Raw genomic sequence first — 18,731 nt, 5'->3', positions numbered from 1 at the left:
AGGATGTTTAGTGGTCGCCAGGTGCCAATCTGTGATGCCTGGCAAGCTGCCTATTCACTGGAGGGCGGGAACAAGGCTTTGATCAACTTCCCATCAAGGTATCAGTTAGGGCCTTATTAAAAGGTAGCAAGAGCTCAGATGTGGCTGGCTGAGGCTGAAAAATTCCTGTAAGAACATTGGTCTTTGTCTTGACTGAAGGCCGCTGCAATTGCAAGACCTCAGCTGTCCTTCGAACCACAGGTGAAAATGATGCATTGTGTTCTATTGGTGTTCCATAGGCGGTCCGAGTGGAAAGTCCAAGTCTTTATCAGAGGAAGTATCAAGCTTATTGGCCTCATGTAAGCCCATGTAAAAAGGTACCTTGTTATAATATTAGGGGGATCACCATTGCCTCCCCACAAGCATAATCTCTCTTATGTGGTGTACCTTGTTCACAGTCAGAGCCAAAACGATAATGGAGCCTCTGCTGGTGTGTCAGCCCTGGCAGAGTTATTGGTACAATCGGGCTGCATGACGGCCAGTTGCGGTTTAGTAATTTCACTGTGCAACATTGGTCGAGGTGGAGTTCAAGTCGGTTTGGGGTTAAACATTGGCATCAGAATCGGATACTCTTCGGCACCAGTGGCGTCGATGAAAAACACCCCACCACAGGTCCTGGAGCCGGAGTAGACTAGCGTCAGTCAAGAATGCGCTATGTGTCCTATGGGGTCAGACGCACAGAGGAGGAATCTACCTGCGGGAACACAACAGGAGGCCTCTGCTGTTCCTAGGGAGCCAGAAGTGCGCTGAAAATCCACAGCATTGAAGGCCTTGATCTGCTGTGACATCGCTGATGGCCTAGGAAACTCGGGGCACACTGGGATCAGTAGGGGAAACTTCTCCTAGACTTGGGGACCCCGAGGGAAACAGACTGACATTGTGAAACGCTCTCCTTGCATACTGAGTGGAAGCATGGAGTTGAGTCCCGCTTCTCTGTTTATATGTTTTTGCTTTGACTTCTATTTAGACTTACCAGAGGACTTCAAGCGCAAGGGTGACCTCTTGTGGGAATGTTGTGGGAACAAGAACAAGCCTGTGCCTGCAACCTTCTTATGTTCAGATTAACTTTTCGGTACTGGATAGTCTTTGGATGCATGAGAGCATACTTATCGTAAGACTTGAGTCCTGTTTTGACCCAGACACAACGGAGAAATATCTAAAACAGGTCCATGAACAACACCTGTTTTTTACAGATTGGATTGAAACCTGTAATTTTAGGAGGGGACATCATTTCTGTAGCATATTGGATTAAATTAATCGGTAAACCAGAGAATTTGTGAGCAGAGCTCTGGATACATGTCCGGGTTTCCGGAAGTGAGAAGGAGGAGCGAGTAAGCGAGCGAGCGAGCGGACGGTAGACACAGCCGCAGCCGCTGCCCGAGGACGCCGTGGACGCCGTGAATCTCCGAATCCGCGAAATTCGTGGGTCGAGGCCGTGAACCGAGGCCTGAGATACGGAGTGCACCCGTACCTACCGGACACAAGACAGCAGACGCCGGACCCAGCAACCTGTGGTAAGGGGGGAGCACGCCCATCAGGAGACGGGCAGGGGCCCAGAGCAGGGGCAGGAGCGTGGCCTCCGATATTGGAGGCTGCAGAGTGTTGTGCCCGGGTGCGCCGCGGAAGCGGCCCAACTAGGTTGGGTGCGGCTGTGGTGCCCCAGTGTGCCCTGCTCCTGATCCCTTCTTTGTTATCTCCTCATCTACTCGCCCCCCCTCCCGTAATCGGAGGGGAAAAACCCACCCGCTCCTCCACTCCTACCTACTTCACCACTAGTCAACGGGCCGGATACTGGCCACAGACCGAGGCCATTGACAGCCATTAGAGTGGATTAGACGCTCCACTTAGCACCATCTCCAGGCGCCACCAGTCGCCCTTTCACCAATAGCCTTCAACATCACAGGAGTCACCAAGTACTTTTAAACGTATTAAACCCGGTCAAAGAGGACTAAAGAGCCCATTTTCTTGCAATGGTGGAATTGAGTTAAAGGTTGAAGCAAGAGTGCCTCCGCTGACCGAGTTTACAGTTTACAGTTTACAGCGTTGAAGGTTGCACCTAGCAGACGCCCGAACAGCGAGTTGGATAGGTATTTACGCTGACCGCTGAGATCCGCTGAGATCCTGGAGCTGGCCGGCAACGCTGCCCGTGACAACAAGAAGACCCGCATCATCCCCAGACACCTCCAGCTGGCCATCCAGGGTCCCTTACTGTTTGGAGCGCTGCTCCTGATTCCTGTTGCTCTTCGGCCACTCCGGTCACTTCGCCACGCCTCGCGGCCCCCGCTTCGCGGGCGCCGCTTGTAGGCAAAGTTTTTGGTTACTGTGGACTTAGCCTCCTGTCCCTCGACGTGCATGAACACCAACGCGCTTCCTGGAAACCAACAGCTGGTCACCAAGATCAGAGGCGGGACTGCGAGGACCAGCGTGCCTAGCGGCGCGGATCAGTCACAGCTGGTCCTCTTCCCGCCCCCTCCACTTGACCTTTCCTTAGATAAGCTGTGGCAGCAATGCGCACGCGGGACGCGCGCGGGGCAAAGGCCGGGGCGTTTAAGGCCGTTCAAGGAAGGCAGAGGACGGCCCTGGCCCTGAACCCCTGTATCCTCGCCCTTCATCCGTTGGCAAGGTAGGCGGAACTGTGATTTCCATCTCTTTTATAAACACATAGTGCCCGCCTCCTAGCCCTATCATCTACCGCTTTTGAGAGGCCCCTTCTTGCATCTGACCCAGCACCACAGATGTCAACTATGCGCAATATAACTAGAAGCTGTACTAAAAAAGCCATGGCGGTAGCACAAGTGACTGGACCTATAGATCTTTTTATTTCACGGGTGAATGAGACCATCGATAAAAGTATTATATTGCTGGAAAAAAGAGTTTCCTTGGACCTCATGAACGCTAAGCGCTCTTCCTTGGGCTCTCTTGCAAACGCAAATTCACCCTCCCAGCAAGCTTTGATTAATTGTTCCTTACCCCTACCTTTGACCACCGCTGGCGAATTCACAGTTCCGAACGTTGTCGATTTGTCAGTCACCCAATCTGACTCGGATCCGTCTTATGTTGATCTTGAGGCTACCCCAGATCTAGAAGTCTGCCAGACATCTGAAAAGACGAAGCCAAGCCTAGATGGGCAAATGGACAAAGGAACACTTTCTGTACTTATCGACACTGGGGGCAGGGTTACTATTCCTACAAAGGTGGCGTCCAAGACCAAGTCTAAGGAAAAACCTAAAGCTAAAGCAAGGAATCACAACTTGATATCGCCTACCCCGCACCTGGCGTCAGGCATACCCTGCTGGGTTGAAAACATGGTAACAGATCTTAAACTGGACCTTGAGGCCACAATAGCAGCGCAAATAAAGCCTTTAATCTCCAAACTTGACAGACTCACGTCGCTAATAACTTCGAAATGGCCTAATAAGATGAATGGGCCTGGGTCTATTCAGTCACAAGGGATTAAAGAAACGCTTCCCAAACCTTCACCTTGCGTCAAGCCCCCTAAAGATGCGGCATCTAACAAGGCAAAAATACCATCAGCTACCAAGGATTCAGCTGTATTACACCTGTCCCAAACAGGGAATACTTCTGCTCAATCCCCACCCCTATCTACTCCGAAGGCGGTGGGTCCTACTTCGGCTTTGCAACAATCTGCTGGTGGAAATAAAACTACCAACTTACAAGCAAAAGATCTCACAGGAAAGTCTACTAACCCTGCAGCTCCTCATTCTACAAACAAGCCCGAAGGCTCTAAGCCAAAGCAGGCGCGCTTTAAGTCAATTAGCCTGCCACCGGAAGTCTCTCCTTTTGTGGTTGTGCTGACAGCCGTTCCCCCACTGAAGGAGGGAGTAAAAGAAACCTTTGTAGAGCTAAAAAACAAATGTGCTCAGTGGCTTCAACTACACAAACCTTTACCTAGCAATATGAGTGGTGAAATTCTTACAGTGCGTAGAGGGGATTGGGTGGGCAGGAGTAAGAAAACAATAGCAGGGGATGTAATTACAGTTAACTTTAGGGATATAGGGGCAGCCAGCTACATATGCAATACACCCAATAGTGGTCCTGCTACCCAAATCAATCCACTCCCTTTGTCTTATTTCCTTCCCATGCCGCCAAGACTAAATCCCCATCGGCCTACTTTTCCAACTAACAGAGGGTCTGTGTATCCCCCGCAACATACCACTAAACACTGGCAACAACCACCACAATTCTCATCTTTATTCCCACATCATGCTAGTCTTCAGTGGCAACAACCTTTTCAACATCTACCACCCCTATATCAGGCTGCTCAGCAGTGGCAGCAACCCCTTCAGCCTCCACAATTCGCTAACCATCATTGGCAACAGCCATGGCAGGACTTGCCCCCTTCTTTCGACCCCTCGTATTCACAATTCGCTCATCCAAATAGATACTGTGTGCTAGATGAGGTAGACTGACTCAACTTCATGGAAGGTCCAGATATAAATCTCACTATCACCGATAACGATATGGAGGATGTTCCGCCAGCCACATCTCTCCCTATATGTTCCGAATTCCTAACAGAGGCACCCCTAATACCACTTGCCCACATATTTACTAGGGACAGTGTAGACCCACCAAATTCTAAAATTATTACCATCCCCGACGGTGATCCAACACATGGCGAGATAAAAATTCTTAGTTGGAACCTTGCGGGGATCTCTAGGAAATTAGGCCTCCCGGAGTGGAACGTCCTGATTGACGCCCACAAGATTTGTGTATTCCAAGAGACCTGGATCACTGAGCCACTGCACCGTGTCGGGTTTGTCACATTTTATACACCAGCTGTAAAACCTAAGGCAGGGAAGGGGCGGCCATCAGGGGGGCTTATCATCTGGGTAAGCATTTCGCTCAACTGTCGGATAACCATAAAAAAGGCAGGAAACCCAGACATCCTTGGTATCTCTCTATCGGGCCAACGTGGGGGACTACTTGTAGATCTCTACGATGTCTACGTTAGAGGCTCCAAAAATGGGTGCATCTCACCAACAGTAGCGGAACTTGAGGCCCAATTAAGGGACCATAACGAACCTGGCCATATCATAATAGCAGGAGATTTCAACTGCACATATGAGCCACTCCCCCTAGAAGGAATACCCGATTTAGGAGAAGAGGACAGTAGGTGGGGTATTCCCATCCTCTCTATCCCACCCATTAAGCGCTGGACTCGCAGTGCAATACAGCTTAACGCACTTACATTAGAGTTTGGATTAAGAGCAGCCAATGGCCGCACACGTTCTGATCAGATGGGTGCCCCAACGTTCAACAGAGTTGGTCACTCCACAAGGATAGACTATATTCTGCTGGACCGGGGGCTCTGGACTTCGGTCATCGATATGGTTGTTATTCCTACCATAGAGAGTGATCATAACTCACTTTCCCTAACCCTAATGAATTCTTGGTCTACCAGAGCGCCGCTAGCACCACCGAGCTGTCCACAGGAGATTACTGTCTCCTCTTGTGGAAGACGCCTTAAGTGGAATAAGATCTTGTGTAATACTAATAAATTGTCCACTATTGAAGAGGTGATTAATGGCACACAAGATGTAATCAGCTCCATAGATTTATTTATGGCAGCAGATAAGGTAACAACTATCTACGAAGTAGCCATAAAAACTATAGGGGACCTTTTCTGGGTAAAAGGGATTATAGGGAAAACCAAACCTCTAACCAAACCCAAAGGCAGACACGACTGGTATTCTGCATCATGCAGAAAGGCCAAGACATGTCTAATTGAGGCAGTTAAAGGGAAGTCCCCCTTATCAATTCAAATAGCTAGAAGGGAATATAAAAAGGTCTTGTGGTTGGCCAAAAGGGAGTGGGAAGATGCCTACTGGTTAACCCTTAAAGAAGCCAGCCTGAAAAAAGACTCTAAATATTTTTGGGACACTATAAGGGCACGTAACAGACCAGACAGTGATCTGTTAACCTGCAACATCTCAAGCCAGGTGTGGGAGGACCACTTCTCCAAACTCTACTCCTGCCATGACGGCTCCAACGGGAGAGGGTCTGCTATATCCCTGCCTACCACAAACTATGCACTCTGCCCCACTGACTTTGATTTTACGCTAAAGGAAGTGGAATACGCAATAAGCTCTATCATTCCACAAAAAGCGGCCGGACCTGATGGGATTCCCGGGGACCTGCTAAAATCCGATAGCACCAAATGGGGCAAATTGATCCACTCCCTTCTTGTTGCCATCTGTAGGGGTGCCCCTATTCCCTCATCGTGGAAAGGGGCGGAGGTGGTCCCCATCCATAAGAAAGGTTCGAGGGATGACCCATCTAACTATAGGCCAATCAGCTTGTTAGATACCAGCCAAAAAGTTGTCGGCAAAGTCCTGTTACTTAGAATCCTAAATTGGGTAGAAGAAAATAAAATCCTTTCCGACTTCCAGGCAGGTTTTAGAGTGGGTACTGGAACGATTGAGCAGGCATTCAGGCTCATGATGGTATATTGGAAGGTTGTGGTTATAGGCAAGGGCAGTCTTTATCTCGCGTTTATCGATTTAAAGACTGCCTTTGACCTCGTACCTAGGGACCTATTATGGAAAGTACTTGCTGACATGGGGCTGCCACATTATCTACTATCCCTATTAGTCAGACTACACCAGGACAGCTTTACCCAGGTCAGGTGGGGCCCTGGAGGGGAGAAAACGGGCAGTATTCCGGTCGAGAGAGGAGTCCGCCAGGGATGTGTTCTGGCTCCCACCCTTTTCTCTCTCTACATCAATGGGGTGGTTGAGCATCTCCTCAAACATCCATCTGACGAGCCATCCCTGGCTGGCGAACGCATACCGACCCTCCTCTTCGCGGATGATACGCTTTTAATCTCCAAAACCCCAATGGGACTCCAGAGACTTTTGGACAATTTCCAATCCTTTTGTACCAAACGAGGTCTGGTAATAAATACTAACAAAACGAAGTACCTTGTCCTCAATCCACCGAAACAACATGTGCGTTCCCCCACCCTAAACGCTGAGCTTCTGGAAAGGGTAAAGGTCTTTGATTACCTTGGGATACGCCTTTCGGATAAAATGGACTGGACGCCACACCTAGATAAAATGCTGTTGAGCCACAAAAGGATTACAGGTGCCCTATTAAGAGAGCAACGTTCCAGTACAACAAGGCCTATAGGAACAGTCCTTGAGATTTACACAGCTAAAGGAGTTAGCTCTGCCCTTTATGGGGCGGAACTCTGGGGCTTTTCGTCCACTGACGCTCTGCAGAGATCTGAGAACAAATTCTGCAGAGAAATAATGTCCCTTCCACAAGGCACCCCGACACTTCCTTTATTCATGGACCTTGGCTGTACCCAGATTGGCGAAATCGCGAAATTTCGCCCTTTATTATTATGGGCCCGTATTTGGCGGGTAGAAGAACCAAGCGGATATGCCAGAGGCCTCAAGGAAATCATGTCATCACCAAGCTGGTATAAAATCAAATGGCTAAAAGACATGAAAAACTTATTAACTAAGTTGGGTCAACTTGAATCATGGCTAAGTAGAACCTCACCCCCAAAGCAAACACTTAAAAAGCTTTATTGGGACTGGATTTGTTCTCAAAGAAACTCTAGCACCTCCCTGGGCAGGCTAACAGAGGACTTTCTGAGGTTCAAAGACTGCCCCAGGCGGGAACTGTACCTGGATGCAATTGGAAAACCCTTTGATAGGGCCTTGTATTTTAGATTTAGAATGGGAACCTTACCACTTAATACCTTTACTAAAAGATGGAAATCCTGTATGGAAATGTCTGAGCTATGCCCATCGTGTCTTGTTAAACCGGAAACATTAGCACATTTTATGTTTGTGTGCGGCGAATATGCTACTCCAAGGAGGGTCTGGCTCAAAAACCTATGCCGTCAGCTGGGGACTAGGAGCCATGATGTGGCAATCAGGATACTTATTTCGGACAGTAGCGTACCCTATGCTTGCGCCCTAGCCAAGTTTCTATCCTGGGCTTGGGCTATCCGAGCCAAAAAGCTAAAACAATCTGTTTAATTCTTTGTTAGAAAAATTTCTTAAACTGAAAATGCTGCCATAATTGTTTAACCTCTAAAATTTAACCAACTAGTTGGCTAGTTTAACTGAACAAACATTTTTTGAAACTATTGCCCTTCCTAAATGTTGGAACAGAGATATAAAATCTTTTTAAATTTATTACTGTGGTTCTTAACTGTAACTTTTTATACACTGAGCTGATTTTATGATAATGACTTTTTATCGAAATAAAGCTTTGAAGTTTGAAGTTTGAAGTTTGGATACATGTCAGAAGGCTCAGAAAGACAGCAACAGATGTCAGTGCACAGGGTGGAGCTTATATGTGGATCCACTCTGTTAACTTCTGGAGTAGTATGGAGCCACACTGTACCACCTACCGGTGTGTGGGAGCAGTGCTGGAAAATGTTTCTGGATCCACTCTAGCAGCTGTTGAGTATTCCAAGGTGAGGAATCTGCGGTTAGAAGTGTCCATCAAAAAGTGGAGTTAAACAACGATAACATTCTGGGGGAAGTGTTAAGATGGAAGACAGCGGGGAAGAGAAGAAAACGATAAGCGATAATTATAAAACTTCCTGGGTCATAAGATAGTTGTAGCAGAAAAGGATGGTTTACTTTCGGGGACCAAGTATCTGTGCATGGTAAATTATTTGATATTGCTCAAGAGGGGAACTTGTGTGTTGTGAAAACAAAAAGAATTTGATTGGACTGAAAACTCAGAAACCCCTAGGCAATGTCAGACATTACCCAATGAGCCATGGGAAAAGGATGCCCTTGATGTTGTGGGACCATTAAGAGGTAAAGAGGAATGTCTCTATCTCTTTTAACTATATGATTATTCTTGAGGTGTCCTGAAGGGACATGTGTAAGAGACATAAGATGTAGTCAGATGTTTGAAAGGAATATTCCAGGAGGAGTTTCCAAAGATCAACATTAACTAATAATGGAGTACAGCTAGAGAGAGGTGGTTTGTTGTATGATTCAGAAACAAACAGATTGGGGGAAGAGGTTTTAATAAAAGTATCAACAAGAGCATTAGTTGGCAAGAGTGAATAGTCTGTCATCGAAGGAGGAGTTGCATACAACGTTGGTAGCTTACAGACTGTCTGCCTGTTCAACAACACAATAAAATTGTTCAGGGATACAAAGCCAGATACAATGCTTTCTCCAGGATGGATGAGAAGAGTGAGAGAGAGTGTGAGAGAGAGAGAGAGCAAGAGAGAGCAAGAGAGAGAGAGAGAGAGAGAGAGTTTGTGTGTGTCTGCGTGTGTAATGAATGGTGACACAGAGAGAGGATACTCCAGGAGAGAAGGAAGGAATACTGTAATGAAAGAAATGCGACAAAAGAAATGTGTGTGCTAAGGTTGGAGATTGGGTCAGACTAGAGGGCCACATGTGCAAATTAAACTGGTTCAAATTCAGCAAGCTATTATGTGTACTCAGTTTATTCAGGAATGCTGTAAAGAAGCATGATGGTAGATTTAAGAATTTCGATCATGCAAGTGTGTGCAGTTGGTGTAGAGAGTTTTCTGAAGAGGAGAATGGTGTGTGCAGCTCCTGGAAAGTACGATGGAGACAATCATTATTCTGGTACTTTATCTAAGAGTGACATATACAGATGGGAAAGATGTGTCTCAAGGAAGCTAGTATAAATATGTATCCATACTATGTCTCCTATTATATAGCACTGTATCCTTCCTGTTTTCATCTCCCTATTTATCACCTATTCTTTGGTAGTTTAATGCACACTGCATTGCCAGCAAGTGTAAAAAAACCAAAAATATGTTAGCTAATTACTGATAGGTTTCAGATCATTAACAGTTAAACAATCATTGCAACAAAGAAGCCAAAATGTTTTATTCAAAACATTTCTTTCTGAAATACTGTGCCTTAGTCCTTTTCTGAACCACGGGAGTTCCCCCATCTATCAAGTGAACTTTTTTACTTGAATGCAACATAATCTTGAAAATTAGTTACCTGAGTTTTTCTCACTAAGTTAGTTTTTGTCAGACTGCTTTGATATTTCCAAAGATTATTTTCTGAGCACTCACAATTCCGGATTTCTAAAAGCCTGTACTTCTGAAACCAGCAACGGCTCTCATCTTCCTTTAACCACACCACCAAAGTGACCTATTTGACCAACAGCAAATCAGTGCTGCAACCTCTCATCAAATCGGCTGAGGACCACAGTTTGGACCTAAAGCTGAAATCATGAAGGATCCTTATAGCCTGATTCCTGGTCACGGTGGAATCCTCAACCTATCCCACAGTGGAACACACCAAGAGGTAACATGTTCAAACGGCTTGGGATGGGCAGTGCCTGTTGGGGCAAGGCTGAGTCTGATTTGCTACGACTGGTCTCTGTCTGTAATGGCGTAAAGGAACAATGATTTGGAATGTGGTTCAGAGTAGTTACCAGTGGCTAAGATAGATTCAAAGATTCAAGCATTCCACCCATCAGTCAAGCAAACAGTGAAGAATGCAGGGCACCGGGATCTGAAATTCCCAACATGAAACCCAGGCAACTAAGATTTTTGTATTTTTTATACCAAAATCAAACTGGTCAATGTTTAACCTACCACGCTTTTAATGACTTCATCTTTGCCATCATGTTTCTGCACTTTCAGTAAGTGGTAAGAGAAATCAAGAACATCAAAGCGGCGATGCTGCCCCAATAGCACAATGATCATGCAGCCGGCCCAGTGTAGCCCATCTCCAAAACACTGTCTGAGGAAGACAAAAAACACAGAAAGGACTAAAGTTTCTGAAAACCACAAAGGTCATTTACAAGTGGAAGATCGACATAATACATAGGAAATAAGCGCACTTCAATGTATATGAGAATGAAAATAAAATATTCCAATATCAATTTGCAATATCACGTAGTATTATTCTTAAGAAATCAACTAGTGCTATACAATTTAGTCTTTATTTTTAAATAGACCCCTGATTAGCAAGTGTTTCCCATGTGGCACATGTTGAATCTTTCAAACTATCCAAATTATTCCCCCTTAGTAGTCAAACTAGGTTGTCAACCATTTTTATATCACCCTTTTACTAGCATTTTAGAAGGCCATTAAGCCATTACGTACCAATTGAAAAAGAACTATAATATTATGAAAGAAAGGAAACCGCTTAAATATTAACCGAACATACAATAGCATAATCATGCATTCCTCTAATGCTCTGTAATGGTGTTTTTACATAGAAGTTCTGAGTGACGCAAAATAGGAGACATAGAAGTTTGAGTTGTCCAAGATGTCACTCAGAACCACTCGGTCAAAAACATCCCTATTATTCACTTTTTACCCATCTATAATTTTGTGTTATGTACAGCCCTTAAAATTATCTGACCATGGTTTCAACTGCTACGCAAGGGCAGAAGAGTAATGTGGAACCATGCAATACATGGCTTCTCCTCCCTGTCCCAGATGTAAAAAAAAAAAAACATAAAATGAACACATTATTCAATATCCTAGTTCACTGTCTGGTTGCGTGATCTTATACTGTGTAATTATGAACAAAGTTTAAGAATGACCACAGATTTAAGTGTTGGGTTCTTCTGCTGGTACTCCAGTTGAGACTTCTGCAGGATTACTGCAAGGGATTCCTGTCACACTGCTAAGGAGCAATTATGAGGCAACATCCACTAATGTTGTGTATTTTAATTTCACTAATCTCTCGCTCCCTGTTGGTACAACCTCTTTCAATATGGATACCGATCAGGGTGATAGCTTTCAAAAGGCCTTGTGAAAAGTGCACTCTTTCAGTAGTATTCCTGAGTGCAAAGTCGTACGAACAAATGAGTTTTGCTTTTTTATGATAAAGGAAACCCCTCAAATACAGAGTGTGGTGATGACGAAAGGGACATGGTGTAATGAGACAGTTTACATGCATAGCATGCAGGATTATGATGCTGATAGCGCAGCCCTGCTAAGTATTACGCAACAGGCGTTAGGCTAACGCATTTCAGTGTGGTGGTCCGCATCACCGCACTGAAATGCAAAGTCACGCATTATAGCGCCTGTGCATCTGTTAAGTTGGAGGCTGCTATAACCAGATACTGCCTGTAAAAGTTGTGAGCGCGCGCAGTATGCACTGCACCCGGCAGGCTAAGGGGGTGGCGTGGCTAAGCTGCTGCACAGCTACAATGTTACACATAACACCCGACAGCGCCCAATGAGAGAGTGTCAGTTTGAGAGACGCACTTTAGGCGGGTTTGCCCTGCTGCCTGCAGTGCGAGCGCTCATTGGGCGGAAGTTGCTATCTGTTCATTTTGGCGGTAATGGTGACCAGATTCGATCCCCCGGTGTAGGCAGCTGACTTGAACTTGCAGTGAGTGCTCTTCTAACAATCATGGTAGCGCAGAGGCAGCTGCTGTGCTCGCACTGCAGTAAAGTGGTCCCAACGACCAGACCAAACCAGAGCGGTTCCCTAGCAGACCAGAGGCACAGACAGCTTAGCCAGACTGCGGCCGGGCGTAACCGAGGAAGTCCACAAGTCGTTGTGGCCACGGCCAGCCAATTGCTGACGGCTCAGGCTTGCCTCAGTGAGGTAATCACCTAGGCCTACATTTTGAATCCTGCATCTATAAATATGGCTTAGAGAGTGAAAGAGGGCGTTAGAGCAGACACAACCAGCGGCGATCACTTTGCATATTTGTATGATGTTATTGTATACATGTGCATGTATAATCCCCAGTTGGGCAGGCCCCCCTCTCCCCCCGCCACGTGACGTGACCTTCATGTTTGTGTATTTTTGTCTTACATACACGTCTGCCATGGTCACCGGCGCATCGGTATATTCCAATGAACCAAACTGGTGACCTGTGTGTAAAGTTGTTCTAAAGTTTCACTTTAAAGCGCAGTGTTATTCCCGCTGCTTAACATGACGAGGCGGTGTTCTTAATCATGCTATAAAAATGTGCTTCAGCAGCACGCACGGTGACAGTCTTGCTCATCTTCTGAGCTGCCGCCTGCGTGCCCTATCCTATTACAGCGGGGAACTGCTCACTAACAGTTTTAGGCTATGTTAGTAGTCGCATCCACTAACTCTTTTGGGGTCGGGTGAATGTGAGAGCCACTGTGGTGCCTGTCAACATAACTTCTTAACATGCCGAACGTCACGAAGTCAGTAGAGCTTGTAGGAACAGGCTGCAGCTGGTTTGATGGTGACTGCCGCCCGTGGGGCTTGTGGCATCACAGCTATCATGGTAAGCATTGCTATGGTGACTGATGCTGTATACCTCTATGTGTGTTCTAGAGCTAGATTGTAGCAGTTAGAGAGAAACCTTGCTGTTGAATGGATGTACCTGCTTGCTCCCACTAAATACTCATAACCTGAATACCTGAGATTTCATTCCAAGACTTTGGATCGTAATGTTGCTTGGAACACCATGAAGACATGTATTGTATTGTATTATAATTGCATTTGTATTGCGCTTACTACCCCATACGAGGCGTCAAAGCGCTTTTTGGCGAGTAGCACGCTACTCCGGGACCCATAGAGGATTAGTGTTGATTGATTGATTGACTGATGGGGAATTTATAATGCGCTACTTTGCCCGGAGGCGTCAAGGCGCAACTGATGGAAAACAATCAGCCAGATCTAAGATACGGAAGAAAAAGAGCATTAGGGGTAAGCTTCAGAGAAGAGCAACGTTTTAAGGCCTCTACGGAATAGGATAAGAGATTCCTGATTCCTGAGGACAAGGGGAAGCTCATTCCAGAGTTTGGGGGCGAGAGCAAAGAAGGTTCTGCCTCCCCACCTCGCTTTCGCGACACGAGGAACGGTTAGCAACATCTAACTAGCAGATCGCAGGGCCCTACCTGGGGTGTAGTACGACACAAGAGACCTAATGCCCTCGGCCCCTGCGTCATGAAGAGCCCGGTGGATGATAATTAGGGTTTTGAATTTAATCCTGGCATGCACCGGAAGCCAGTGAAGATGTTTCGTGATCGCAGTTCCTGAGGAGCGTCTAGGAGCATTAACAACAAACCTTGCTGCCGCGTTCTGGACCACTTGCAGCCGATGAACCAGTTTGTTGCTCATCCCAAGATAAAGGGCGTTACAGTAGTCCAGGCGTGAGGATACAAGGGCGACCAAGACTTGTTTCCGGGCATCAGGGGTGAGATAATGGGTGAGCTTTCTCAACACCCTTAAAACCCCACAGCAGGTGGAAACGGTTCTGTTCACTTGTTTGTCAAAGGCGAGTGAGGTGTCAAATAGGACTTCGAGCTACGGGGGATGGCTGGGGGCAAAGTCCCAGAGTCGATGGCCACCAATCGGCTGACCAAACCTCCTTGTTTCCCCCGAACACAAGGATCTCAGTCTTCTCCGCGTTCAACTTTAGGAAGTTTGACGTCATCCAACCTGCCACGGCCCCCATACAGTTCCTAAAGTTTAGGGCCGTGGACCCAACAGATTGCGACAGGGAAACCATGATTTGGGTGTCGTCAGCGTACGAGAGAACTTCCAATCCAAAAGACCTGACAAGCCTAGCAAGTGGGGCCACATAAACGTTGAAAAGTGTAGGGCTCAAAGAGGAGCCCTGAGGGACCCCACACTGCAAAGGCTTGGCGGTGGAGAGGAAGTCACCCAATTTAACCCTTTGCTCTCTGTTGTTAAGGAAGGAGGTAAGAAGACTAAGAGCCGGACCCTCCACTCCCATCTCACTGAGGCGAGAGGCCAAGATGGTAGGAGACAGGGTGTCAAACGCGGCTGTGAGGTCGAGCAGGATCAGCAGCGTAGTCTGACCCCTATCGACCTTGGCGCGGATATTGTTGACCACCACTGTAAGAGCTGATTCAGTACTATGCGCCTTTCTGAAACCATGCTGAGAAGGATCCAGCAGGGAGGTTTTATCAAGAAAGGCGCTAAGATGGAGATTCATATGAGCTTCCAACATCTTGGCCGGGGCAGGAAGAAGGGAGATGGGACGAAAGTTCTTTAAAATCCTGGGGTCCAGAGTGCCCTTTTTTAAGAGGGGCTTTACGATAGCTGTTTTCCAAGAGGCTGGAAAAGCACCACTGGATATAGCCTTGTTCATAACTGCCAACAGGGGGGGGATTAGAGTTGCCCTACAGTTTTTTAAAACTTTGAGTGGACAGGGATCAAGAGGAGAGCCTGACCTAAGGGAATCCAAAAGTTTATCGAGGTCCTTGACTGTGAGAAGGGGAAAACTAGGGTAAGTTTCGGTAGGGAGAGTAGTATTCGTCGAATCAAGAGAGAAAGCCCGAGTGAGATTATCCGTCTGAAGGGCTGTATAGATGTCTAAAATTTTGGAGTGAAAAAAGGAAGAGATCTGATCACATAGTTCTTGTGAGGGGACTATGGGGTCAGGGTGGTGGACAAGGGAAAGGGAATCTACAATTTTGAACTGGTCTCCAGGGGAAGTGAGAGAAGAGGTAAGGTTAGAGAAATAGGATTGCTTTTCAGTCAGCACCACCACTTTATACCTCTTGAGAAGATGTCTGTGCTTAGTCCGAGCTTCCGTATCGGGCTGAGCTCTCCAGAGCCTTTCTTGCCTCCTACATGCCTGCCTCTGAGCTCTGAGAGAGTCGGAGTACCAGGGCGCTGAAGGGCGTTTCCTGGCGCTATATAGAGTTTTGAGGGGGCAAGGGTGTCCAGTGCCTTTGCGATAATGCTCGCAAGCTCCCGTGCCGAGGAGTCAATATCCTGAGAGGGAAGAGGCTTAAAATTGGCAATGAGGGGACCCAGGGAATGATCAGTCAGCCCCCGGAGGCTCCTCTTCTGCACCCAACAGTTTACATCTTTTCTGGGGGCGAGAGAGGCACAAGGAGTAAACTCCATAGAGACTGCATTATGATCGGACCAAGAAAGGGGAAAAGAGGGACCTACCTCCAACCTAGGGTCATTCGTGAAGACTCCATCTAGCGTATGGCCGGCAATATGGGTGGAAGATAGTACCTTTTGAGAAAGATTGAGAGAGGCCAGCAGATCCACAAGGGATAGCGTTTCACTAGAGTTACAGTTTTCCAAATGGAAATTAAAATCCCCAAGAATAGTAAGGGAGGGCCCGTTTAGAAAAGGCTCTATAATTTCCAAAAGGTCGGAGCCAAACGAGGATCTAGAGCCAGGGGGTCTGTAAATGAGAGTACCAGAAAAGGTTTCTATGGGGGAGGAACTAAGGGAAAAGAACATGGCCTGAAAAGAATTTTGGGGAGAAGGAAGAGACTCCATACCACAGGTGAAGGCGTTCTTATAGACTATACCTATTACCCCCCCTTTACGGCCCTCTCTGTCCTGTCTTACTATGGCATAGCCGTCAGGGAGAGCGTTAACCAGATCAGGGCCTACTGAGTCCGAACCCCACGTTTCAGTTACGAAGACCCAAGCGGGTTTCCTTTGAGAAACAAAGTCTCTAAAGGCCAAATTAATTTTAACCAGAGAACGGGCATTGATGAGAAAGCCTAATTCTTTCAAGGGGGGTGGAGGCTCCTGTATCCCAATTTTCCTGAAGGAATCAGTGATAGGTGCCGAGAGTTCTGTCCGAGTCCTTCAGACATCTACAGGTCAGGCTACGGCGCAGTTGGCCAGGCGAAAATTTATGATGACATTTTAACAGAGGGGTCTAAGAGATTTAAGGGTGCTGAGTGAGTATAGCCGGTTGGTAGGTGAAGAAATGAAACACCGGCCAGCATCCTTAGCCCCTTGCGCCTCCTTAGCGCAGACGGGCATGACTCTGGCATGACTCTGGCATGACTCTGGCATGACTCTGGCATGACTCCGGCATGACTCCGGCATGACTCCGGCCCGTCCGCGCTGCGCGGAGAAGACGTCATCCCCTTTTATAGATGACTAGAGCGCGTCCGCGCGCTGGAATACCCCCAATATGGCCGCCAAAACCAGGTTCGCCTCCCCGGGACTGAGCTCTCAACGTCGATGCTCAGCTGAGAGCAGCCCGGGCAGCGACTGGTCGGAAGAGCACCTTGGCAGGTAAAAAATGCTGATTAAAGTCTCTGGAAATTGTTTCTGACACGAAGCACAAATGCCAAATAGAGACGCAATTTTAAAACAGGCAAAATAAAACCTTCTTAAATCAAGCCAATAGAACAGCAAGCAGATAGTTTTAACAGGGCAAGAAAGCAAACAAGAACCTCTCGGCTTTCCGCCTCAAGAGGGGGAGATGTAACTGGCTAACACGATTCCAGGGTCAGAGACCCCTTTTATAGATGACTAGAGCGTGTCCGCGCGCTGGAATACCCCCAATATGGCCGCCAAAACCAGGTTCGCCTCCCCGGGACCGAGCTCTCAACGTCGATGCTCAATTGAATTAGTATAGTGAAACATGCAAGTACATTTTAAGTGGTGGATATGTTAGTCAGTTATTTGGATTCGGAAGGACAGCAGAAGGATAGAAGAGGAAAAAAGTTTTGTATTTATATAGCGCTTCTTACCCCTGATGGGGTGTTGAAGCGCTTTTTTTTGGCGAGTAGCCGCTACTCCGGAAACCCATAAAGGATTAGTGGTGAATTAGTATGGTGAAATATGAAAGTAATTTGAGTGGTGGATATTAGTCAGTTATTTGGAGTGAGAAGGATAGCGGAGGGATAGAATGGAAAGAAAGGTTTGCATTCATATAGCGCCTGTTACCCCTGATGGGGTGTTGGAAGCGCTTTTCTGGCGAGTAGCAGGCTACTCCGGAACCCATAAAGGATTAGTGTTGAAAAATTGTATAGTGAAATATGAAGTAATTTGAGTGGTGGATATGTTAGTCAGTTATTTGGATTGAGAAGGGTTGGGGAGGGGTAAAAAAAGGGAGAAAGGTTTGCATTTATATAGCGCTTGTAACCCAGATGAGGTGTTGAAACGCTTTGTTGGCGAGTAGCATGCTACTCAGGAACCCATAAAGGATTAGTGGTGAATTAGTATAGTGGGATATGGAATTAGAGAAGTGAACATGTTAGAGTGTTATTTTGATTGAAAAGGATAGTGGAGGGATAGAAGAGTGATGGATTTCTTTTTTAGGTCATAGCAGTAGGGTGAGGCTGTTGGATGAGTAAAAAGGGTTTTTGGAGGGGAGGAGTCAGAGGGAAGAGTTTAGAAAGGTTTGCTGTGGGGGATCGGTATAGTAAAAGAAGTGTCAGATGATGCAAGGAGGGGTAGAGTAGGAGAGAGTCAAGGAGGGTTATTTTGGGGAACATGGTAGTGGTATGGGGTTTGGGATAAACGAGAGAGTGGGTGTAGAGGATGCAACGATAGATGTATAGGGTGAGAGATAGGGTAGTGCATAGGAAAGAGTAGTAGAAAGAAGTTTGAAATGAGTTAGAAAGTTGGGCTAGACGATATATTGAGAGAAGTATAGGCTGAGAAATAGGGTAGTGCATTGGAACTGCTAAATTAGAAGAAAGTGATAAATATATAGATCCATCAGTACATCGAAAGTATATAGATGCATAAAGGAGGTAAGTATATGTAGATTAAAGATATTGATAGAGGTACAGGATGAGAAATAGGGTAGTGCATTGGATATGCTTTTTCAGGATAAAAGTAACAGACGCACAGATCCAAGTACATGGAGGTGCATAGATGCACAAGGGAAGCAAGTACATGTAGACCAAAGATGAATTGTTTTTTGTTGTTGTTTTTTTTGTTTTTATAATAACATAATTATTCTACATGTTTATACAAAGCATTACACAAAGATGGGTACATATCTAT

General features: G+C 46.4%; 1 protein-coding gene across 2 annotated transcripts in view; it reads right to left on the bottom strand.

Moving 5' to 3' along the window:
- The window catches only part of CYFIP1 (cytoplasmic FMR1 interacting protein 1), a 517,233-nt gene that overhangs the window by 19,111 nt on the left and 479,391 nt on the right, over nucleotides 1–18,731 (bottom strand). For both annotated transcript variants that reach the window (XM_085622863.1, XM_085622862.1), the window contains exon 30: nucleotides 10,628–10,775. In XM_085622863.1, coding sequence (XP_085478989.1) covers nucleotides 10,628–10,775 — 148 coding nt within the window. The remainder of the gene's footprint in view (nucleotides 1–10,627; nucleotides 10,776–18,731) is intronic.

This window comes from Triturus cristatus, chromosome 8 (assembly GCF_964204655.1).
Source record: "Triturus cristatus chromosome 8, aTriCri1.1, whole genome shotgun sequence".
In the NCBI taxonomy this organism is placed as follows: domain Eukaryota; kingdom Metazoa; phylum Chordata; class Amphibia; order Caudata; family Salamandridae; genus Triturus; species Triturus cristatus.
Note: the sequence above shows the minus strand (reverse complement) of the source record. Positions and strands in the feature narration are given on the sequence as shown.